We start from the raw sequence: 25,335 nt of genomic DNA on the forward strand, positions 1-25,335 counted from the left end.
AGGCAATTTCCAAGACAGGCTGAAGACGAGGAAGGTGAAAGAGTCCCATTACTTAAAATGCCTTTTCTCCTGGGTGGGAACCTTTTTTTTTAACATTTACACACACACACACACACACACACACACACCATGAAAAAAAATCTGAATTCCAAAATGGAGGCTTGTATTGGGTGGTATGATCACATGTCTTTTTAGACCAATCACCTCCCAGACCTATGTGACAAATAGAGCTGTTGACAAGCCATCGGGCTGATTGCCCAGTGCTTAGGGTTGGGGGGCAGCTGTGATGGCCCTCCTTAGCACATTTAAAACTATAAACAGACATACACTTCATATTTCTAGCTTCACATACAAGAATGAGACAAGAAGAAAATACGATATACGGATCCATCAGAGTATACTATTGAAAACAATAGGTTACAAGAGGCATTTTCTCCAAAGCATCTCTGCGATATGCATATTTATATTCATAACCCATTTTTCATAAGCATGGGGAGGTCTGTCATAAACCCATTATAGTCTCTTGAAGGCTACGTCTACACTAGCACACTACATCGAAGTAGCCTATTTCGACATAAGAACATCGAAATAGGCTACTTCGACGTGTATTGTCTACACATCCTCCAGGGATGGTGCCATCAATGTTCAACATCAAAGTAGCGACGGAGAACATTGAAAACAGCTGCCCTGGAAGGAAATGCAGAGCGTCCACACACACAAGTGCTGCCCATGGAAATAAGGGGCCAGCAAAGCCTCAAGCTGCTCCCTTAAAGGGCCCCTCCCAGACACACACAGCCTGCACAGCGCAAGATCCACAGAGCCGACAACCGGTTGCAGACCCTGTGCACACAGCATGGACCCCCAGCTGCAGCAGCAGCAGCAGCAGCAGCCAGAAGCCCTGTGCATGCGGCAACCACAGAGCCCCCACAGGGGCTGGAGAGAGCATCTCACAACCCCTCAGCTGATGGCCACCATGGAGGACCCCGCTATTTTGAAGTAGCAGGACGCGGATCGTCTACATACGACCTACTTCGATGTTGAATGTTGAAGTAGGGCGCTGTTCCCATCTTCGGATGGGAATAGTGATTTTGACATCTCGCCACCTAATGTCGATTTCAACGTTGAACTAGCACACGGCACGTGTAGATGCGACACGTGCTATTTCGACATTGTGCCGGCTACTTCGAAGTAGCCAGCTAGTGTAGATGCACCCAAAGTGTCATGGTCCACGAACCTTGGAAAGAGCGTGGGATAAGTCTGACTTCTCTCCCACCTAACTAGGATGAGCTCAAGGCAGGGGACTGGTTTACATGTTGCCTCCTCCATCTTATCAGGGAGACACCATTAGAAGAAGGTCTGCCTGCTGAAACCTCTAGGCTGGAGGCTCAACTGGGGCAGAGGGCCAAACTGAAGGAGAAGCTGACTAAAGTACAACCCCAGCTCCAGGAGGAGGGCTTGGGGGGGGGGCTTCTGTCTTAGGGACAGGGAGTGTTCAGTCTCTGTCTGCCTGTCTGTCTGTAGCAGGACCCAACCACTATCAAAGGTGCTGGGAGGGCCTTGAGGAAGCTCCTCAGTGGCTGGATGGGAGGAAGGCTTCATGAGGAGACGGAAGTCCAGGGTGGGCATAGCAGTCTGCTGCTCTGTGAAGGACACTGAGGAGCAGGAAAAGGTAGAAGCCCCCAGGGAAGCGGTGAGGGAGGAGAGGGTCTGAGCTGCCTAACACAGGGTCCCTGGGCTGGAATGGGCAGAGCTGGGTTCCACTTCTCTTCTCCAGCAGGAGACAAAGTATGAACACCTGGATTTAAAGAGGCAGAGACAGGTAAGTCTCTGAAGGGGGCTGATGGCCTAGCGTAAGGCTGCTAGATTCGGGTTTTCCTGACGGTTCCTTTTCTGTCACCTCAGAAAGGGTCAGTCTCTGTCTGAGTGTATGAAAACCTGACAATGCTGGAGCAGGTATCAGACAACTCAACATTTTCCTGTAAATCTCTTCAGAGAATTGCCAACGCCCTCCCTGCCTTTAACAGACATTGTGAAACAGGGCTCGTGTATCTGTGTGTGATCAGACTCAGAACTCTGAACCTCGGCCAACAGCAATTAAACGTAACTGAGGCGTTACTGGAGACACACAGAGCCATGGCTATGAACACATCTCGTAACCTAGCAGAGGCTTCAGCTGCCTCTCTAAGCTCCAGATAATGTGTCCTGACATGTTCTGACTGAATTCGTTACTCAGATCTGCCTTAGTACAGAGACGACAGCATTTCTGGTGGAAAGCCAGCTTGGATGTCTCAGCTTTACAGAGAATCCAGAAGCTGCAGGGGGAGAAACATGCACTTGCCCTGAGGAAGTTTCTGTGTGTAGTAAATCTTCTGAAGTAGATTCTCATTTCAGTGAGGCACTGGAGCCATACCAAATATTCCCCATGCTTCCACTCTGCCTCTTGCTCTCCGCTGATAACCCTACTTCAGTCACAGTGTCACATTTCCAGTACAGCACTATCTCCAGATCTGAAGAAGTGGGTCTGCCCTGCGAAAGCTTGTCACCTAATACATTATTTTGTTAGTCTTTAAAGTGCTACATGACTGCTGTTTTGCTCAGTCATGAGGTCATCGTGTGTAAGTAGCCTACATGAGTTTCAATTCAGCTACTCCTGCTTTTCTGTTCGGTCACTGCGAGATAATGTCCCACAAAGCAGCGTGTATTCCAGGTGTTATCAGAACACAATGATTGAAGGGCAGGTTGAACCTCTCTAGTCCGGCACTCTCTCATGAAGCAACATCTGTAATCTGGTATGATTTTAGTTAGCCAGACGAACATTTATCGTGGGTGTGGCCAAGTTTCCCGTGGGCCCATAAAGTTTGTTTACAGCCCCTAGTCCTGGCTCTCAGTGTTCTGTGCTGTTATTTAGCTGTATTTTACCCCCAAACGTCTTCTAAGAGCCTAGTAAGCAGTGAAAGTGCTGGTAATTTGCTAGACAATATTGACCTCCCATGTTCTGGCAAATTCTCTCTTCCGGCACCAGTCAGGTCCTGATGGTGCCAGATGAGAGAGGTTCAACCTGTATTTGTCAGCCTGTAGGTCTCAGTCCTGCCAGATGCTGGACACCCTGGCCTGATTCAGTAGAGTGTTTAAGCACATGCTTAACTTTAAGCAGATGAGTACCCACATGAGTAAACAACTACTTACCTATTTAATATTTAGCATGTGCTTGGGTGCTTTGCTGGATCAAGCCAGGCTGCTGAGAACCTTACAAGATTGGGCCCTAAAGCTTTCAGCAGCTGGATATACTGCAGACAAAATATGTAACTGACCCTAGAAAACATCTTCATACATATGTGTTCAAAATGATGTAGTAATTCTGTCAGATCTAACCATGGTGCAGCCTACCCTGCATTGTCCTCCAAGGCTTTGGCCAAACTCCATATATGGGAAAAATAAAGGCGCATAAGAATTATTGAATAAAGATGTCACTCCAGGAATATTCTCCATAATAATAACATAGCAGCTGGGATCTGACCTTCACAAAGCACACAGACGTTGATTAATGACCATGTTTCAAAAATATTTGGCCAGGTGCTTGCATCTAAGACAGCTGTTTTTGTATATTTATTCACATCTCATACAAGACTTTTGGTGATGTGAGGGCTTCTTCTCGTAATACATTAAATCTTTTGGAATGCAGATGGAATTAAAGATGAGCCTAAGACACAGAGTTTGAATCAACTTCAGTACAGATCATTATTAAGGAAGTGGTGTCTGTAGCTGGAATTAAGTTTAATCAACTGGGGGACTAGCCAGAACTTGCAGTTTCCAGCTAAAGAGTTCAGGTCCAGTGTTGTCTTGCTCCCCCATAGGAGGAGCAGAAGCACCAACGTTAATTCAAATCTTATTTAAAGCCTATATTTCACACTGTGCTGCTTAACCTGGGCACTTTCAGTGTGTTGGACGGATAGCTTGAAATGCAGCTGTCCTGTATATATTATCATTTGCTGCCAGAACAGTCAAGAGAGCAGCAGTATCAACTCAGGATGGAAATACACATCCTCCTTGTGCCCTAGAGAGAAGCTACTCACTTTTGCCAAGAGACTGGGAACCGATACAATTTGGATCAGCTGTAAAGTCAAACCTTAGCCTGAATCGTGGCTCTTAGATCTAGGTGTGGAGAGGCTCCTACATATGTTTATGCCGGTCTTTGTGTGAGAAAGGGGTTCTGGGACCCAGGGTCCAAGCCTGGAAAGACTGGTGAAGGCTCAGGAGGGCCTGGAGAAAGCACACTGTCCCCACATATCTGACCCTGTAAAGATTCCCCAGAGTGGATTGTATAGCCCCAGACTAGATTTTCTTTTCCACAGCACCTCCCACTGGAGGTGCCAGGAACAGCTGCAACCAGGGAAAGCCACTGGTAGCAGGGGTCCTGTGAAACCACACCGCTGCAGCCCAGGGTGGAGGCACAAGGGCTCCACTAGCAATACCACTCTCCCAAGATCCACACAGATCCCTGGAGATATGCTCCAGTCTCCGCAGGCGAACCAGCCCAACCTGCCAGCACTGGGACCGTGGCACAGGGATCTCCCTGCGGGGATGATACAGGCCCACTGTATGTTCTGACTTCTCTTCCAGGGAGCCACCCAAAACCCTGCTGAACACCATGGGAGACATTCCTTTAGTTTCAGTGGCCTTTGGATTGTGTTACTGAAGCCACAGAAGCTCAGTTGTCCCCTGAAGCACATGCTCCACTCCAATGCATGCAGAGCCAGGAAGGTTGTCTACACTGCAGTGGGAAGCCCACAGTTGGGCCGTGTCAGCTGACTCAGGCTTACAGGGCTCGGGCTAAGGGGGCAGTTGAAGTGCCATGAAGATGTTCTGGCTTGGGCTGCAGCCCTGGCTCTGGTATCCTCCCAGCTTGCAGTGACCTACAGCCCTCACATCTACACTGCAGTTAAACAGCCCTTTATCTTGATTCCTGCAAGCTCAACTCAGTGCAGACATCCTCAGCAACTTGTGCAAGCAACCCTCCCTGGTGCGGGCAGTCCCAGCGAAGCCAATGGGACTCATCACTTAAGGGGTACTCAGGTGGGTCATGTTTTCCAGGCTCTGGACTTAGCTCACAAAATGCCCAAATGATTTAGCTTGTCCCTTCAAATCCATCCTATTAGTCAGCAGTTGGCCAGGGCAGGCCTGGCACCCCATCCCCCAATGAGCGGTTCTTTTAACAAATCTCAGACCCAGAGCTGAAGAATCCCCATCACTGACGTTTAAGAACAGGTTGGACCACTATAGTCAGGGATGGACTGATAGCTTTGGTCTTGCCTCAGCATGAGGAGATGGATTAAACGACCTCTCAAACTCCTTTGTTGGCTTATGTGGCTGTGATTCTTCCTAGTAATATAGGCCAGAGCTGGATAATTGGCAGGCAATTAGATTTCCACTCTCATTAAGAATAGCTATAATTTTTGTCTTTTTGTGGGGACGGGGAAGTGATAATAGTAATTTGCTCTTTTCAGCAGATTTGGCTTTATATACACAAGAAAGGAAAAAAACTGATCTTTTTTTTGACTCCCAATTCATTACCTTTACTTCAGCAAGTGTAAACGAGCAGGAAAAGCACCATTTCCTACAAGGAACTCGTGCCAGCCATGATGCTAAATGGAGACCTTTGGTTTGCCAGCTGCCTGGCTGTCAAACACTAAAAACCCCTCTCCCTTCTCCTATAATATAGAAACAGAGACCTCGTACTCCCTTGTCAATGCCCTGAGCCACCAAAGCCTTTTCCACATGGTTAAAGTGAAGAACACATGCAAGTGTTTTGCTGGGTCAAGGCCTAACTGACAATATAAATGGCAGATAGCCTGCCCTGTTCGACTATAAAATGTGCCCCCCGGAGGGACCACGTCTGGAGGGAATGTCAAGTTTAAAGCCAGCACTGCGATTTTTGAAGGAACCCAGGAGAGTTAGGCACTCAGTGGGATTTTGGAACCCAATGGTCTTGGGTTCCTTTGAACATTCCAGGCCAGGCTTTCATAAACGGCAGCCAAAAGTTTGCCTGCTAGAATCTTACTTTGATCTCTGAATCAGTGACTGGGTTTTCAAAAGCTCTGCCAAATTCACCACCCTGTCCCCCTTCTTTAATTAGGTCCTACGTGTCCCAGTCAGACTAGGGCCTGGATGGGGGAAATCAGACTTGGAATGGATTATCCTTACCATTCGTAAGGAACGAGTTCTGTAATTGCTATGTGTGCAATAGTCTCAGTAGGTGGCCATGTTAGTCTATAGCTTCACAAAACACAAGCAGTCCTGTAGCACCTTAAAGACAAACCCATTTGTTTATTAGGTAATGAGCTTTCATGGGTAAAACCCACTTCTTCAGATTGGAGCAGCTACCGAACAAATTTGTTAGTCTTTAAGGTGCTACAGGACTGCTTGTTTCATGCATGCAATGTATTGCTGTATATGCAGAACTTCCATTTGTGTCCGTCTAACATGCATTCCCAGTGGGTATCACTATGTGCCCAGGTACCCCAGGACTTAATTGTCAATAATGACCCTTGCTGGTCATTTTTCCTGAATGACAGCATACAGTGGGTGCTTTCTGGTATCAGTGGCAGGGTTTTCAAGTGGACAGAGCACTGGACTGGGCATCAGGACACTCAGCTTCTGTTCCTTCCTCTGCCAGTGCCCTTTGGCAAGTCCCGTCCCTCCTCTGTGCCTGTTTACCCTTCTGTAAAATGAGGCTAATGGTACCTTTATAAAGTGCTGTGAGCAGGGGGGATGTTGGACACAGCTGGCCGCTGGGCAAGGTCTGGGGGCTGAGGGAGGTGGGCTGACTCCACACACCCAGAAGGGGTGGGGCCAAGGACAGACAACGTGGGTGCCTTCTGGGCTGTGGAGTGCTGTGGCAGGGCTCTGGCAGTGATTTAAAGGCCTCCACGCTCCAGGCACTGCTGCTGCTATAGCAGCAGACGGAACCCCAAACCCCTTTAAATCACCAGGCCCCACAGTAATTACCTGCTTCCTTCCCCTCCCCGCCATCTGCAGGCGTGCCTGTGAGGTCTCCTTTGTACGATCTAGTGCAGGCATCATGAACCCCTGGCGCAGGTGCCAAGAGTGGCACGCAGGCCAATTTTCATCAGCACGAGAGGCGGGAGCTTAGCTTCACCCCACCTCCTTCATGAAGCCCGGAGCTTGCTGAAAGCCAGGTTGTCTGTGGACTGACAAAACACCAGCTCCTGCTACTAACCACCACCTAACCGGTGAAGCTCTGCATCTTCATTTATTTATTAATGAAGCTGCTGTAAGTAGGACTATTCGTGACTTTTAAAAGTATCACTGGCAATCGGACCGTGCACAGACGTCAAAAGGTCAAATTTCATCCATCCTCCTCGGAAAGGTTACTGAGCCCTGATTTAGGTGTTAATACACCCAGCTGCTCACGGAGCTCTGGAAGTTTTGAAATCAGCAGAATTCATGACTTCCTAATAATCCATTAAAATATAAAGCAGAAGTAATTGTTCAAAGATACTGCTGGTTGTGATCTGAATCCGCCTGACCTTTTCCCCCCAGGGCACCACTCAATGTAAACCAAAGCAATGTCCAAAATGAACAATCCAGCCTGCCTCCTGAGATGTCATTTATCAGTGCAGGGAGGGAAGGTATCTGAAAAAAAAAAAATACTTTGCTGTCTTTTTGGCAATCAGTCAGAACACAATGCCTGTTCAAATATATCCAAGCACTGCCAGGGGGCTGTTTTAAGACCCAGGTGTTTCATGGCATATCTAAAATTGTTTAGGGTTTATATGTTAATATTTTCAGATCTCTTCATTACCCTGTTCTTTGCCCTGCTGGAAAAGGGACATGCACAGAAAGGGAAAATGTTCTTTACTGCTCTGAAGTAACATTACCACATGAGGTACTGCTACACTAGAAGTTTTCTCAACAAAACAAAATGTGTTTTGTCAACAGTCTGTCGACAAAGCTTGGTGCTTCCACAGACAACTTTCTGCCTCTCCCAGATGAGCAAGGGAGCCTGTGCTGACAGATGCTGTTGACAAAAAACCTGCGTGAGTACTTTGGGGGCCTTCTGTTGACAGACAGGGCTTCCAGGACACCAGGCAGCCCTGTCCGCTGTGCTTCTGGTTGGCTGTTTTGTCGAGAGAGTGGCCAGGAGGCCAGTGGCTCTGTAGACAGATCAGATCACTCTTTTGATCCACTTTAGTGTATGGCCACACTCTGCTGACAGACGATTTGTCAGAAAGTTTCTTCTGACTGAAACGTCAGTGGACAGATGCTTCTAGTATAGCCATAGCCATGAAATGCAGCATTTGAGTGCAACAGTTTAAACTTTACAAATAACAATCAGTCCTGTGGCTCATCAGAGCCTAACAAGCTTATTAGGTCAGGAGCTTTTGTGGGCAAAACCTCCTCAAGCCCATCTGACAAAGTGGATTTTATTCACAAAAGCTCATGACTTAATATTCTTATTAGTCTCTAACGTGCTCCAGGACTGCTTATTATTTGTGATGTCACAGGCTATGTCCACAACAGCAGTGTTATTTTGGAATAAGCTATTCCAGAAGAGATTTTTCAGAATAGCTTATTTCAAAATAGCACATCTACGCAAAAAATGCATATCAAAATAGCACTCAGCTATCTCAAAATACAGCATCCACAGACAGTAGAGCACATTCTAGATTAGAGCCCCTGGAAGCACTATAGTTTATTTCAAAATACCCATATTCCCTGTCTATACAGCCCTTGCACTGAAATATCTATTTGGGAATAGGTACCATTCTTTGTAGAATTCGAAATAAGCCAACTGCTATTGTGAACTTATTTCAAAGTAGCGGTTTTGCTGTAGATGCTTGCAAAGTTACTTTGAAATAGCTGCCAATTATCCAAAATAACTTTGCTGTGTTGACACACCCACAGACTAACACAGCTATGCCTTTGCATTTAAGCTTTAGGCGTCCATTTTAAAAGCTGACTAATGATTTTCAGGCATGGCAATGTAAGGATTAAAAGATCTTGCTTCTCTAAAATGCAGGGTAAAACAGAAGTCCACAAGTCGACAACAGTTTAATAGGTACAATAAATAAGGCCTGGGGGCACATGGATTTATTTGGTAACAAAAGGAAGTAATCTCCGATGCATTTGTTCCATTTAATTTTCCATCTGCCTACCATCTACACTTATCAAACTGGTGTCAAGATTGCAGTGAATTAAATCAAGAGCAGTCCTCTTTGCAGCTTCGGGGGATATTTAGTGTCACAAAGGGGAATGGACTGAGAAAATGCTGAGCTGTGCCAGTAATTCACACATGTGAGAGCCAATGCTCCATGCTCTCAGCCCTCCAAGCCTGTCAGGTAATGTCTGTAACTGATCAGAATCCATTCTACAAGAGCCTGAGCCAAAGCCCCTGGAAGTCAGTGGGAGCCTTTCCTTTGACCTCAGTGGGCTTTGATCAGATCCTAACTATACACTATCCACATATCAGTATCAAAATTAGTTTTTCAATAGAGCCAAGGGCAAGTACTGACCTTTCCCCACCACTTCTGCACAGCCATCTCTTTCCTTTGCAGGATCCCTGTCAGAGATGTGTGGCTGAATGAAAAATAATATAATAACAAGTTCTCCTGTTGGCTCTTTTTTTGCAACTGCATCTAAATCTTCCTCCGTGCAATACCCACGGTGGCCCTGGTTGGCAGAACAACCTATTCTCTGCTCCAAAAAGCTTTGTTCCAAACACAGCTGAGTTTACTAAATGACAACATTGCATCATGTACAAACCCCAAGACCACCGAAACAAGAAATGAAGAGCTAAGGGTATTACACATCTTACATGGCCCACGTAAAATATATATTTGGGGACTGGAATTGACCGCCTGTATAATAGGCCAAATAGTTAGTCTTGTGTTGAGTTTAGGCACTTTTGTGTGGCTAAAATATATCTTCCAGAAAGGCCTCCGGCCTTGATAGGAAAGATCCAGAAGAAAGAGAACCCACCACCACCCTTGGTAGTTTGCTCAATGGGTAATCACCTGTATTGTTAAAAATAGAACAAAACAAAACTGTGCCTTATTTCTTATTTGAATTCCCCTGTCTTTCACTTCCAGCCCTTAGTGATTCATTGGTCTTCCTGTGCAAGATTAAAGAGCCCTGGAAAATGCAGTGTTTCCTCCTTCTGAAAGTACGTGTACCCCTTTTAAAAACAGTAAGAGATTGTGCCAACCAGAGTAGTCAGCATAGTTCCAATGAAATCAAGAAGCAAGGTTAAATTACACTGGCCGACAATGTAGCCTACTATCAAATATAAAGGAATAAATGTTTCATCCCAACATAATACCATAGCCCTAACATTGACCCTTAGATGGAGGAAGTCTGTTCATGTATTTTTGTTGTGCTGTTGTTGGTATCGTAGTGTCTTCTAAGGAAGACTGTTAATGTATCTTTTTTATCAGTTACTATATTTATGGAAGGACAGCTGGCTTGTTTTACTTGGTTTTAACTGCTGTTTGCTGAGAGTAATAATCTGTATAACAGGAAAAGGGTAAAGTATTGTTGATGTATGGGAAAATTATGCACACTTGTTTGTATCATGTAGCCTAGGGTGAGCAAAATTTTACATTGGGCCCCACTTTTCATCCCTGTAATTAGCAGGGCCCCCCAACTTTTCTAATGTAATCCAAACTGATGGAAATTTTGGTTATGTTCATATGAAAAGAAACTTCTCTCAGCATGTGTAAGAAAATAAGTCCACTGAATGTAAAAACTTCATTAATCGGTATATCAAAGTGAATACACAGGCATAAAAACTCTAACAAATTTAACATTTTAATGAGATAGATGAGCCTGAGACCCAACAGCTGGTCATGCTGTGACCCTCCCCACTTATGAAATTTCACCCTCCCAAGGGGGCCCACCCTCCACTTTTGTTTGAGGCAGATCAATATGTAGTTAGTAATTTTATAGGGTATATTTCATTGAGGTTTTATGTTGAATGCATATGTTAAGCCTGCTGCTGAAAAAAATGGTATTAATGTTGGTGTCAGAGTCAGTGTTCCCTCTAATATTTTTCATCCATGGGTGGATTTTTCCATCTACGTGTGGAATAATTTTATGTGCACTGTGGCATATGCAAATGTGCACCACCATTAAAAACACAAAACCTGGCTGTGGGTGCCCTGTTAATTAGCTAAGCAGCATTGGACTCTGTCCTGAATGGCTGCACAAGTGTTCAGCTTACAGGGAACACTGGTCAGAGTTAAGGTGGCGAGGTTGTCATTCTGGCCCTGGTTCTGGAAAGCGGCCCTGTTCTGAAGAGCATTTAAACATGTGCAGAAATTTTGGCATGTGCTCAAGTCCCATCAGCTCCAATTCTTCAAAAACTGTGTTTTAAAGCCCTGTACTGCTCAAAGACACTACAAATACATAAAGTCACTTTCCTCCTGTGTGCAATGGCAGTGATTTCATGGAGTTATACCTGGGAGAAATCGGGTCTGAAAGGGAACTGTTACAACTGACTCTATTTCCTTTCTGGGATATTTTCAGCCATGGCTCCACAACAGTTTGTTTCATCCTCTTCCTTAGCCAGCCTTCCCTGTTTGTGTAGTCACACACATAACACTCCTCCTGAGAACTGGTCAGGGGAGAGTACATTCTTGGGGATCCCCTCCATTCTCCTCTACCTGAAGAATTTGGTAGTCTTTCTTTACTCGCCTGCCTGGGGGCCTAGCAAGCTATGAGAGTGCATGTGTGTCAGTGAGCTGCCTATGAAGATCAAACTCACAATTTAGTGGGAAATGTATGATGTTCGAGCATTCTCTGTGAAACCAAAGAGAAATCCCGTCATATAGTACAGTCTAGAGCAAATATCCTGTGTGCTCATATATTTTAGTTTCATGCATGAGGAGCCCAGGATTGTAATGCAGTGTTGAAAAACCTGTTTATAAGCCCAGCCTGATTATAGATAAGCAGTCATGTAGCACTTTAAAGGCTAACAAAATAATTTATTGGGGAATGAGCTTTCATGGGACAGACCCACTTCTTCAGATCTATAGCCTTACCAGAACAGACTCTGCTCTGGTATGGCTATAGATCTGAAGAAGTGGGTCTGTCCCATGAAAGCTCATCCCCTAATAAATTATTTTGTTAGTCTTTAAAGTGCTGCATGACTGTTAGAATACAGACTAACACGGCTACCTCCCTGTTAGGATTATAGATAGGACAGCAGGGCTATATGGAGCTGCTCTGCTAGAAGGCATGATCATTATCTGTTTCCAAAGTCAACAGCTCCCCCTTGTGGGAGATCTGGGATGTGATTATCAATTAAAGAGAAGAGCAGCTCCAATACATAGTGTAATTATTAGTGCAAGGTTTGCAAAGATTTAGAAACAGTGTGTTTGTCCAGAACTTACCCTGGCTTCACTGGGCTGGAAGGCTTTCTGTGAGAAGATCCTACGTGTGAGGTTTTCAGTATGTCCTCTTTATTGCCTAGCAGGACATACTATGAGAATAGCCCCTTGCGCAGTATTTCTGTGCCCTATCATCCTGTTGCCAACTTTCCAAGTCCCGAAAACCAAACACCCTTGACGCACCCACCGTCCTGCCTCTTCCCTGAGACACTGCCCCTCCCAAGGCCCCTGCCCTAACACTCCCTTCCCCCCTCCCTCCGAAGCTTGCTCTCCCCTACCTTTGCTCTCATGTTTATTTTCAGTGCAAGGCTCAACCAGACAAATTTATTGTTGGGACACATTTATTATGCTAAGTTCAGGTTGTATTTGTTACCGGAGTTGGACACTGGAGCTGGCGTCAAAATACTCAAAAAGCGTTATCTTTAAAAACTGAAATTTCACAAAGTTTTTCTTGATTCTTTCTTTCCTCTCTTTCAAGAGCAGCTCGATGCTTTTTCTACACTAGAGTTACTGTAGTTTTATGTGTGGAATTAAGGCCACATATTTTCACAGCTGCAATGAGTCCACTAAAGATGCACTCCTGAAGCCCAAATACAAGTCATCAGAGCACAACCCCAGAAGTGCACCTGTCCCGATACCTACACAATTAAGTCTATAGGAAGTGATTCCCACCCACATGAACATACACATGCATATTCATGTGCATACATCTAACATGCACTAGCACATATATTTCCACTTTATTCATTATAACAATGGTTGTTTAGTGCCTGGAGACCCCTAGTGCTCCAGGGTGGTAGTTGCTGGATATACACATAAAAAGAAAGATTCTGCAACAAAATGTTCATGTTGCCTTGGGAGATGGTGGAAGCTCCATCCCTAGAGCTTTTTAAGTCCCAGCTTCACAAACTCCTGGCTGGGATGATTTAGTTAGGGTTGATCCTGCTTTGGGCAGGGGCTGGACTCGGCCTCCTGAGGTCCTTTCCCTCCCTAGGATTGTATGATTCTATAATAACATGATGTAATTCCGGTAGACATTCAGTTAGATAGTCTTTGCCTTGATACAATCTGACCGTTCGGCATAATCTACAAATCACAGAATCATAGGGCTGGAAGGGACCTCAGGAGGTCATCTAGTCCAGCCCCCTGCTTCAAGCAGGATCAACCCCTACTAAGTCATCCCAGCCAGGACCTTGTCCAGCCGGGACTTAAAAATCTCAAGGGATGGAGAATCCACCACAGGTCAGCATTTCTCAACCTTTTAAATACCAGGGACTGGCTGGCTGCATTCCTCACCTGTGCCAGGAAGATCTCAGGGAGCGGCACTGGTCTGTGGATCAGTTGAGAAACACCAATCTAGATAACGACTGGGGAGTAGGGGCCAGGCTCACTGGGTGGAGAAGGCCCTGCTGGGCATGATCCAGCTGCAGCCCTACTATAAAGGCCAGAGAAGTGAGTCAGTTGGAGTTAGCCACCAAGGGGGTAGCAGCTCCTGCCCTCACTCAGGAGCCACAGTTTGAGGAGCAGATGCCTGAGGAGCAGGGCCAAGTCTCAGGAGCAGTAGCTGGAGCCCAAGCAGTGCCTTGTGCAGCCGGAGAGGTGTAGGAAGTATCCCAGGGCAGGGAGCCAGAAGGCAACCCAGTGAGCTTGGCATGTTTCCGAGGGATTCCACATTAAGGGGGTGGTTGGGGCACTGCCACCACCAACAGGGCCCAGCTCCACCCCATCACCCCAAAAAGGGGGAGCACGAACCGCTAAAGGACTAGTCTGCTGGGCCAGACAGAGGGAGTGATTGGGCCGTGGGCCCCAGCTACCCGGGATGCAGCTGTTATTACCTGGGCCTCAGGGGCAAACAGGTCAGAGACCAGTGGCTTGATGGTGGCATAGGCTGTGTAGGACCACCAGCAGGGGAGGACAGCTATGGGGTGCATCCCAGGAAGAGGCGCAGGGCAGGTGGCCCAGTCACAGTGGAGTTTCAAAGGTCACCCTGTCCTTGTGTAACACAGAGCTCCTTCCCTAAGGAAGCGTCTCTCTCCCACCCTTCCAGCAGGTGTTACTGCTATCAGAAAGGTTCTTCAAGTGGATAGGTGGCAAAGGGAGCATATAGCTGTGGGCAGTGGGTTGAGATCCCAGGGAGGGTGAGCCTCCCCGACTGGGGGATATTGCTGATTGTTTTCCGAGGCTCTTATCTCCGGGGTGAGGGGTCAGAATGATGAGTGACCCTCAGCAGGAGGGAGGAAGGCTGGAATAGTGGTAGGTGGGCCTTTAAGGAGCTCACTGTGAAGAATAAAGGATATTCCAGCGTACCAGGCATCTGAGTCTGAGATGAAGAAAACTGATGCTGTTGGGCCCAGATGAAGAATCTCTTCCACTTGGCAGAGTAAGCCTCAAAGAGTCTTTTCATAGAATCACAGAATTCTAGGGCTTGAAGGAACCTCAGGAGGTCAACTAGTCCAGCCCTCTGCCCAAAACAGGATCGACCCCAACTAAATCATCCCAGCCAGGACTATGTCAAGCTGGGACTTTAAAACTTCTAGGGATGGAGTTTCCACCACCTCTCTCGGTGACACATTCCAGTGTTTCACCACCTTCCTGGTGAAATAGTTTGTCCTAACATCCAACCTACACCTCTGCCTGTGTAACTGCAGACCATTGCTCCTTGTTCTGCCATCTGTCACCACTGAGAACAGTCTCTCTCCATCCTCTTTAGAGCCCCCTTTCAGGAAGCTGAAGGCTGCTATCAAATCGCCCCTCAGTCTTCTCTCCTGCAAACTAAATCAGCCCAAATCTCTCAGCATCTCCTCATAGGTCACATGCTCCAGCAGTTTACACATTTTTGTTGCCCTCCGCTGAATCTACTCCAATGTGTCCACGTCCTTTCTATACTGGAGGGCCAAGAACTGGATGCAATGCTCCAGATGTGGCCTCGCCAGGGCCGAGTAGAGGGGAATAATAACTTCTCTAGATCTGCTAGAAATGCTTCTCCTAATGCACCCCAATATGCCATTAGCCTTTTTGTCTACAGGGCACACTGTTGACTCATATCCACTATAGTCCCCATGGCCTTTTCTGCTGCACGGCTACTTAGCCAGTCAGTCCCCAGTCTGTAACAGTGCTTGGGATTCTTTCATCCCAAGTGCAGGACTCTGCACTTCTCCTTGTTGAGCCTCATCAAATTTCTTTTGGCCCAGTCCTCCAATTTGTCTAGGTCACTCTGGACCCTATCCCTACCCTCCAGTGTATCTACCTGACCCCCTCGCTTAGTGTCATCTGCAGATTTACTGAGAGTACAATCCATATGTTCATTCAGGTCATTAATAAATAAACAGTACTGGCCCTAGAACTGATCCTTGGGGAGCTTCACTTGAAACTGACCACCAACTAGACACTGAGCCATTGATCACTACCCGTTGGGCCTGTCCATCAAGCCAGCTTTCTCTCCATCTTGCAATCCATGCATCCAATCCATACTTCCTTAACTTATGGACAAGAATGTTGTGGGAGACTGTATCAAAAACTTTGCTAATATCAAGGTGTATCACAACCATTTATTTCCCCATGTCCACAGAGCCAGTTACCTCATCACAGAAGCTAATCACATTGGTCAGGCACAACTTCCCCTGGGTAAACCCATGTTGACTACTCTTGATCACTTTCCCCTCTTTCAAGTGCTCTGCTGTTTTCAGCTCACCCGTGCTCCTTAAAGGCCTGTCAGCAAGTTTAGCTGCCAATCCCTGACAAGTCCATCTGCACAGAACATGCTCTGGCCAAGCTCTGCAGGGGCTGCATCAGCCTTTCCCAGGCCTCGCTTCTCCCCCCAGCTACGTAAAGAAACTGGGAGATGGGAAACTGTCCCTCCTGGGCTCTCAGGCTGATTGTATCTGATGCTGGTGCCAGTGGCAGCCTGGCTGGAATGTAGAGCAGGGATGAGCCAAGACTGGCAGGGCAGCAAGGGAGCACACTGGGACCAGGGACAAGGGGATGGAGGGTTAGGAACTGGAACAAGGAGATGAGGGTTAGGGAGAGACAGATGGGGCTCATGCACAGGAGCTGGGACAGATGGAGTCAGGCTTGCAGAGGATGCGGGTAAAAGGATCTGTAACCACTATGGAATCAACCGGTTGAGGTTGCACAGGCCAGCTTAATTCAGGCATTTCTTAACTGTAGAGTGCTTGACTTATACCCTTAGTATGTTTTTAGCATGGGGTAATATAACATGTAATATAACTTTTACATTGTGATGGCACAAAGAGATCAGCCAGGTCTATACTATATATTTTAGCATGGGCCTTACAAACAGAGAAAGTGAGAGTTCCTGTTCCAAAGAGACAGAGATGCTCATTTTACTCCTAAATCAGTGGTTTTCAGCCAGTGTGCCACACCACACTGGTGTGCTGCTAGAACTGTCTAAGTGTGCCGTGGAAAGTCCATCAATTTCCCAGCTCTTTGAAGAGCCCGGGGGGTGTAAACTGAATAAATTTCACGGCACACTTAGATGACCCCTAGCCAGCTGGAGGCTCAAGAAGCAAGGCTGCCTGAGTCCCAGCTAGTGTGTAGTTGTCAATATCCCTCCTGCAGCTGCTTTGCAAAGCCTCTGCCAGCGGAAGTTGACCATCCCCACATCAGCTGGGAATTAGGCAGCCTTGCTGCTTGAGCCCACAGCTGGCTAGGGGTCATCAGTTCCCACCTTCCCGCTCACACCCCACGGCTCTGCAAAGCTGGAAGAAGTGGGTATGCTGTGGAATTGCTTGTGTCATTGAAGTGTGCTGTATTACTGGAAAGGTTGGGAACCACTGTCTTAAATTCTAATTCACATCTACTAATTTCCCAATCCTAAACACGCTACATTCTCTGCCCAAGCACGTTACAGCTGTCAGCTCAAAGAACTATTTTAGGATACATTTACTGAAAGAATGAATGGAATTAAGCTCTAACATATCAAATATGCTATGCACCCAGGAGCTCTGTAAGCTGTGTGCTTGTGTGGCTGCTCAGGAGAGATTCAAATGTTGCCCAGCTGATTAGCAGAGCGCTCACAGCTGGGTGTTTGTTTCTACTGGTGGTGTTGTGTGTGATGTGAATAGGAAAAACTTTCAATGCTAATGATATTTTCCTTCTAAAATACTAAATACTAAGGTATTTGAATAGCATTTAGATTGTAAGAATATTAATGTTTATAACACATTAGCTACGTCTACACGTGTATGCTACATCGAAATAGCTTATTTCGATGTAGCGAAATCGAAATAAGCTATTTCGATGAATAGCTTCTACATGTCCTCCAGGGCTGGTGCCATCGACATTCAACGTCGACGTTGGGCAGCACCACATCGAAGTAGGCGCTGCAGGGGAGTGTCTACACGCCAAAGCGGCCCACATCGAAATAAGGGTGCCAGGAACAGCTGCAGACAGGGTCACAGGGCGGACTAGCCTTCCCGGGCAACAGCTAGCCGCTCCCTTAAAGGGCCCCTCCCAGACACACTTGCACTAAACAGCACAAGATCCACAGAGCCGACAACTGGTTGCAGACCCTGTGCATGCAGCATGGATCCCCAGCTGCAGCAGCAGCAGCCAGAAGCCCTGGGCTAAGGGCTGCTGCACATGGTGACCATAGAGCCCCGCAGGGGCTGGAGAGAGAGTGTCTCTCAACCCCTCAGCTGATGGCAGCCAAGGCGGACCCCGCTATTTCGATGTTGCGGGACACGGATCGTCTACACGTGCCCTACTTTGACGTTTAACGTCAAAGTAGGGCACTATTCCCATCTCCTGTTGGGGATAGCGACTTCGACGTCTCGCCGCCTTATGTCGATTTCAACTTTGAAATAGCGCTCGCCACGTGTAGATGTGGCGGGCGCTATTTCGAAGTTGGCGCGGCTACTTCGAACTAGCCTGCACGTGTAGACGCGGCTATTCACAATAGCATCGCTGTTATTGTGCAACTCGTGCCAAATCAATAGTTGGTCGATTCAGATTGTTTTGGCACAAGTCGGGTTCAGAGAAATCATGTGACGCTGCACCTGATATGAGGATCTAACTCAACACTATTGTTCCTCGTATTAAGCAGATTTGGGGACAAAAGATGCAAAACCCCTATTCCCATTAAAAAACTGTAAAATGTTATTTATTTTTATTTTCCAGTAGTTTTCTGTAAAAATAACAAATTTATAAAAACACAAAATTTAAAAATATTTCCATGCCTAATTTGTATTGCATTTCTTTTTCATAAAATTGTTTCTTTAGCTTTAAGAAAGGACAGTCCTTTTTTGAACAATATTGTCATTTCTGTTTTTGTACAAAAAGAACAACACTAACCATCCTTCTTTTGATTGTTATATTGATGTTGCATCTTGGGTTTGTACTTAATTTTTAATTTTTGTCATTAATTGTAGGGTTGCTGACCATCCTCCTATCAGAAGGACATTAGCTGTTCATTCAGATGATTTTCTCTTGTTATTTTTTGTTCTTTGTAAAATAAAAGACTTCTAAAACCTAACTCTTGTGAGCATTGAGCATTGCCTGCAGCAATTTTTTGGTCTGAAGCCCTCCAGCTGCCTGCACCCACCCCGACCAGCATGTACGTGTTCTGTCAATACAGTCCAAGCTCAAAAGCGCTCCTTGGCCAAATGAGCTTGGGAAACACTGCACTAGATCATCTTTCTCTCTGAGTCCCAGGAGCTCAGGAGAATCTGATCCTTTCAGATCATACAAAGCAATTGAGCAGGCCCTGACCTGGAACCTTAGAGGTAAAACCCTCGTCCCTGCCCTGGTGCTCGACTGCCTTTGGGCCCTTGAAACACTGCTGTGCCTGGGGGATACAACGGCCAATTAATCTTTATCCCAGGGTTTACTGCATGCAGAATTCATAGCGCACCTGCCTCTGTCCGGTGGCAGCTGAAACACTTTTAGCCCCATACTGCTGGGGCAAGGGCTCCGCTGACAGGCCTGATTGGAAAGCCAGAACTTCTTTTTGTGTTTTCACTCTAGCTGCTTCCTCCAGGGCATTGCCCGACTCCTGAGCTGGCACTTTATACAGCAGAGGAACTGCTGGGGATTTGCTCCCTGTGATGGAGTGGGGGGAGTGCATGTGTGAGACAAGCAGAGCAGCTCCCAGCGGGTAAGGATGACCCTGAGGCTATAAACTAGGCTGGCAAGTAACACCTCAGCCCTGAACAAAGAGGAGGGTGGAGCTGAGCGGTTTTTGAATTGGAGGTGGCAGTTGAGGCTGGGGGGAGAGGAAGCTGGAAGGCAGTCAGCCTGAGGAGGGGGAAAGCTACACCCCAGAGGGGCACCCCTCAGGCTGCTCTCCCCAGGATGGGTTGGAATGACTGTCTCTGACTGCTGTACTGACGCTTCTGTGAGAAACTGGGCATCTGTTGTACCTGCTGAGTGAGAGTCACTCCTGCCAGTGGACGGGGTGCAGTACATGGGGACCCCTGAACCCCATCACACTCCCCATTCCCATAACTGGATGGTACCTGGGTTGGGGGGTAGAGGGGTGAAGCTTCCATACAGTGTTGAAAAATATCTGAATGACAAATTGGGTTTCTCACACTTTGTACGTGCACCTGGCCAGGCGTGTGAGCGGAAAGCCTGTGAAACATGCTGACTAGTCTGAGGTCACATGTGAGTGGGCACGCTGGTGCCGGGACATCAAGAGCTGAACAGAAGTCAACAAGATGCACAGCGCTCCTGGGCACTCTGATAACTCTCTGGCAAACCCCTCCTTCCGGAGCTGGAGCAGCGGCTGGGACGCCGATAAAAACACATGCACAAATTTTCAGGCATGTCTCTGCCAGGCTCGGGCACAGAACAGCCACAAGCAGCCGACTGCCTGAGCTGGTCTTGGAATCTGGGACCATTAGCCCTCGCTAGTTCCGTTTCTGTGATGCCACCCCGCACCATGCTGCGGCTCTGCCTGGTGCTGGTGGCCATGACCCAGCTGGGGCATTCGGCCCCCACCACGCCGCCGCCCCCGGGGGTGCAGTGCGTCGAGCATGACTGCTTCGGCGTGTTCTGGGGCCGCCGGTGGTTCTCCGAGGCCATCCAGCTCTGCCACGGGCACGGGGGGGGGCACCTCATGACCGTGCGCTCTACGGTGGCAGCGGACGCCATCTCCCTGCGGGTGCAGCACCAGGGCGCTGCCAGCCTGTGGATCGGGCTGCAGGTGAGACAGAACCCTGAAACAGCAGCTCCCACCCACGTCCCACCAAAAGCAGACAGACTCCACCCTGGAGCGCTGATTGGAATCAGCATTGGCGTCCTGGCCAGGATTTTGGCCCTGGTGGCCATTCTCTACCAGCTGGTGAAGAAGCACTGCACAGCCCACGGAGCCCTGGATTATAAATGTAGCAAAAGCACAGAAAAGGAAGTGGTGCTGCAGCAAGTTACCCCAGGGTGCTCCTCTGCCAACCCTAAACTGTAACCAGTCCCACTGGCCTGAAAGGGAAGAGATGCTTTATCCCTAGGGGAGGGAATAACCGAATGGTACGGCAAACAGTGCACAGCTGTTCCCCACTGCGCTCTCTTTAAAAAAAATCTGCATGCATTGGGGGTGGTTTTTTAAATTTCCCCCTTTTCTGATCCGGGACTATCTGGAGTTTGAAAGCGTTGTTTTGTGTGGATGAAGAAATAAAGCCAAGTATTGGTAGAAGTCCAACAGCCCAGTCCGGCTCTCCTTGACTTCAATGGCTATGTGGTGAGGCAGGCTGGCCTCCCACAATCTTGGAGTGGGAAGACCCCCTCACTGAGCTGTGGTGGGTGGAGCCACGTCCTGCTCTCCCCTCCTCCTGGAAGTTGATGGGTGGCACACGAAGTATAAAAGGCAAGTCTGGCGCCTCAGTTTGGCTCTTGCTGCTGGAGCAGCCAGATGCCTCCTGCCAGCTCCTGAGTTGGGAAGCTGCGACAGATGCCAAGGAAGCTGAGAACTCTCTGGGGCCACGTACAGATGGGAACACTGAGGAGCTGGGAGCCCTGACTGAGGACATCTGCCCTGACCACCCTGGCGTTCCTGTGCGGAGGAAGTGGCCTGGGGTAACCACCCTGTCTGGTTGCAGTGGTGCTGTTGAGTGAATCAGTGTGTTGCAGGCAGGATCCCCACTGACTGAGAGGCAGATTGCTCTGTCTGTTTGGTCCCTGAGCTGGGACACAATGGAGTGGGTGAGCCTGCGTCCGTCCTGCCACCCCAATCCAAGGGAGTGGTCTTCCCACTTTCTTAGGCAAGAAGCCCACGTTTGTCACCCTCTGCCACAGCAAGGAGGCCCATACAGGCCTGAGCGCTGAGATTTCGTACTGCCCCATCCTAACTCAGGGCCTGGGCCCTGCACTGTGTTGTTTGCTTGGCCTCTACAGATAGGCCCAACTCACAGACATTTACAGGTGCCGCTAATTCCCCATGACAAACGATGTCCTGAGATGTGGTGAGGCAGGCTGGCCTCCCATGGATCCACAGTGAGAGACCTGCCTCTACGCACCCAGGAAGCATGATGGAGTCTTAATTAATAGAGCGCTGCACAGATACCAAATTTGTATCCGTATTTGCATCCATAGCCGCAAAAATGAGCCGTGTATATCTACATCCTTGAATATGGATACCTGCGGCTATAAGGCAGATAATATGCAGGGGCTGTTAATGAATAGGTTTGTGTGCCGATGACACAGGGTTTTTTTCCGTACTATTCAAGAATGACAAAACTGTTTTAGCTTTCTGGAGAAAAGGGTGCAGTGTTATATGAAGACTGACATTCTTATTTTCTACTCAAATCTGAAAAAGAGGGTCTTACCCACAAAAGCCCATTACCTAATAAACAAATTTGTTAATCTGTAAGTTGCTGCAGGACTGCTTGTTTTTTACTGGAAATAGTTCATTCCAGCATTCCACTGTTTCGTAAACACGGCACACAGGGAAATAGCTGCTTTGTACATAGGATATATTTCCAATTAGTGGCATTCTGTGCAGCTGTGTCATTTCTGGCAATATTGATGGGGGTCTAAAAATGTACAACTCTTGCGGTAGCTCAAAGAGGTATATCCCTGCATAGTGTACATTCCTAACATCCACGGGGCTTATGAATTTCATAAACTGCCTTTGGTCCTATTCCTATCTTTGCCTGCAACTTGCAAGTTATTCAAAAATCAGCAGGACAGCTGGTTGGAAATCTAGCAAACCAATTCTGAGTTCTTGGGTTCCCTGAATTTTCACCCACCCCCCCTTCCTCAGAGTCTGAACCATGACTTCACTGGACGGGCTCTGCAGCGATATTTAGAGTGTGAGAGTGCACCTGATGCGCTCAAGTTTGTTGACCTTGCCTGGGTGGCTCAGTGCTGAGGGTTCGGTAGACATATCCCTAGTTCTCTGCCACCTCACCGGCCTGACCCTTGGGCAATCCAAACTTACAGGGTCAGTGGCTCTGAAACAGCCTGGCCATGCAGACTGTTACAGGAACAGGGAAACTGTTGCTTCCAGGGGCTGCAGCTCCAGAATCCCCATGCCCAGGCTTCCAGGGCTTCTGAGATTCCTGCCATGGAGCTAGGAGCCTGAAATCCCCAGCTCAACCAGGGGTCTGCTCCTAGAGGATGGGTCTACAACCGAAATAGCAAGAAGAGCCATTTTTTCAAATTCAGTTACAAAATCAATACTTCAAGAGCCGCAATGCACGTGAATAGAGATGGTCCTTAATAAATAACATCTTTTTGTCACCCCTGTTTTAAGAACACCGCACACACAATGATTTATCACAATTAAAAAAAGTTTAGTTAACCCCATCTCCAGGCTTTACCAGCCTCAGCCCTCAAATGTATTCCCCCCACCTGTCTCATAGAACTGGAAGGGACCTTCAGAGGTCACCGAGTCCAGTCCCCTGCCCTCCCAGCAGGACCCACCACCACCCCGACAGATTTTTTTTGATCTATGTGCCCCAGATCTCTAAATGGCCCCTCAAGGGCTGAACTCACAACCATGGGCGTAGCAGGCCAATGCTTAAACCCTGGTGCACTGAAGTAATGGAACTAAATTTAATTGGTTTAACAGCCAGATCCTGCCCCCATTGCCCTGATGGCTGTTAAACCAATTAAATTTAGTTTCACTATTTCAGCGGCATCAGTGCTTGGAGCTTCAATTGACTCCTTAAAGAGCCTCATGTGGCTCTGGGGCTGCAGGTTGCCGACCCCTGTCCTAGAGTCTCAGGAGGGAGACGAAAACCCCGAGAACCCAAGCTTGAGTTGGGCCTCCTGGAGCTGCCAGGCTTGTTGCCACAGAACCAGGACATCCTTAGATGGGCTTTGAGGGCTTGCGGCTCTGGGGCAACCCACTGTGTGGGCTGAAATGTAACAAAATCACCTTTCAGAATTTCCCGTGAAGTGGAAGGCATGTATGCAGGCTTTGACAGCGCTGTTGAGGAGGGTCCATGCTGAGGCAGGCAGGAGCCCACCAGAGAGCCGCCTGCCTGCCACAGTGACTCCTGAGAAGGCCGGTTTAATAGATTGGAAGGGGAAAGGATGTGCATGTGGGTCACAGCTGAATTAGTGGGCGTACTGACATGAAGACTATGGGGCAATCTCCTCCCTGTGCAGAGCTAAGTCTACTGTATTCCTTCTCTTTCCCCGAACTCCCCGAGAGGGGAATAACATTCCACCCCTCTCCCTGTCACCGTCCTCACATCCTCCTGATCTACTCGGCTTCCCTTTTCCTCCAGCTTCCGATTCACGTGCTTGTTTGGCACCAGTCAGGTCCCGAGGGTGCCAGACAAGAGAGGTTCAACCTGCAGGACATTAGTACAACGTGAGGTGGCAAAGACTGACACAGATACGCTCCCCCCAGGGGTGGCACTTTAAGCCGCCGGAGGTTTCCGGGTGCTGATGCTGAATGGGGGCAGTCTCTCGGGTTACCGCATAAAAAAGAGGACACCCCGGAACGGGCGCGTTATCTGTAACCGTATGTGCCAACCACACCTCAGCGGGGGTGTCTGCGAATCAGCCAGTGCGCTGTGTGTGGGGTGGGGGTGAGGGTGTGCGTGGCTGGGTATCACTGGGGGGCTGCCAGTACCACCCACCATGGCGGCTAGTTACAGGCAGCCCCAGTCTGTGCGCCACAGGCCGCAACCCCGCAGGTGGGCCCCTCCAGCCCGGTCCCTGGTGTGTAGGGGAGGGGCCTGAGCCATGGCTGCAGGGAGGGCAGTGCTGGAGGGGGGGTCATAGGACAGGGAGCTATGGAGGGGGGCAGGCTGGGGGCGGGCGGGGCTCCTGGCAATTGTAGCCTTTACCGCCCAGCCTCCCGTCTTTCTCCAGAAAAGAGCTGACGCTTCGTGCCCTCACCCAAGATGGCCGACTCACGGGGTCCGAGGGGAAAGCCGTCTCCAGCCCACACTCAAGATGGCCGACGAGTTGCGATGGTGGAGGGAGGGAGATTCGCTGCCCACACTCAAGATGGCCGGAGGGGGCGAGGTGACGCTGCTATGTGCCCTGGGCGGCCATCTCGCCTTTGGGCAGCAGGCCCGCGGCAAAGCTATGGTGGCCGAGGCGGGAGGTGGAGCGCGCCGTGCTCGGGCTGTACCATCGGGCGGACAGCGGGGGAGGGAGCTGTGCTGCGGAGCCCCGCGGTGCGCAGCGCAGGCAGGAGCCGAGTCCCATGAGACTGCGCGGGAGCAGCGCGCCCCGCCTGGGAGGGTAAGGCTGGGGTGCCCCATAGCGACACCCGTATAGCCACGTCCTGCCCCTCCCCATAGCACTGGAGCGCCTATAGCTGCACCCTGTCCGCTCCTATGTGCAGCAGCCCGTATAGCTGCACCGTGCCCGCCCTATAGCGCTACAGCGCCTATAGTTGCACTCTGTCTGCTCCTATATGCAGCAGCCCGTATAGCTGCACCCTGTCTGCTCTTATGTGCTACCGCACGTATAGCTGCAACCTATCTGCTCGTCCCTATAACACTAACGC

General features: G+C 48.5%; 1 protein-coding gene across 2 annotated transcripts in view; it reads left to right on the forward strand.

Moving 5' to 3' along the window:
• The first annotated feature begins 24,937 nt into the window (after positions 1-24,937).
• Positions 24,938-25,335, forward strand: part of LOC142010184 (GDNF-inducible zinc finger protein 1-like) — a 33,229-nt gene continuing 32,831 nt past the window's right edge. For both annotated transcript variants that reach the window (XM_074988452.1, XM_074988454.1), the window contains exon 1: positions 24,938-25,067. In XM_074988452.1, coding sequence (XP_074844553.1) covers positions 25,030-25,067 — 38 coding nt within the window. In that variant the 5' untranslated portion in view covers positions 24,938-25,029. The remainder of the gene's footprint in view (positions 25,068-25,335) is intronic.

The sequence above is a fragment of the Carettochelys insculpta genome, chromosome 3 (assembly GCF_033958435.1).
Source record: "Carettochelys insculpta isolate YL-2023 chromosome 3, ASM3395843v1, whole genome shotgun sequence".
Classification (NCBI taxonomy): domain Eukaryota; kingdom Metazoa; phylum Chordata; order Testudines; family Carettochelyidae; genus Carettochelys; species Carettochelys insculpta.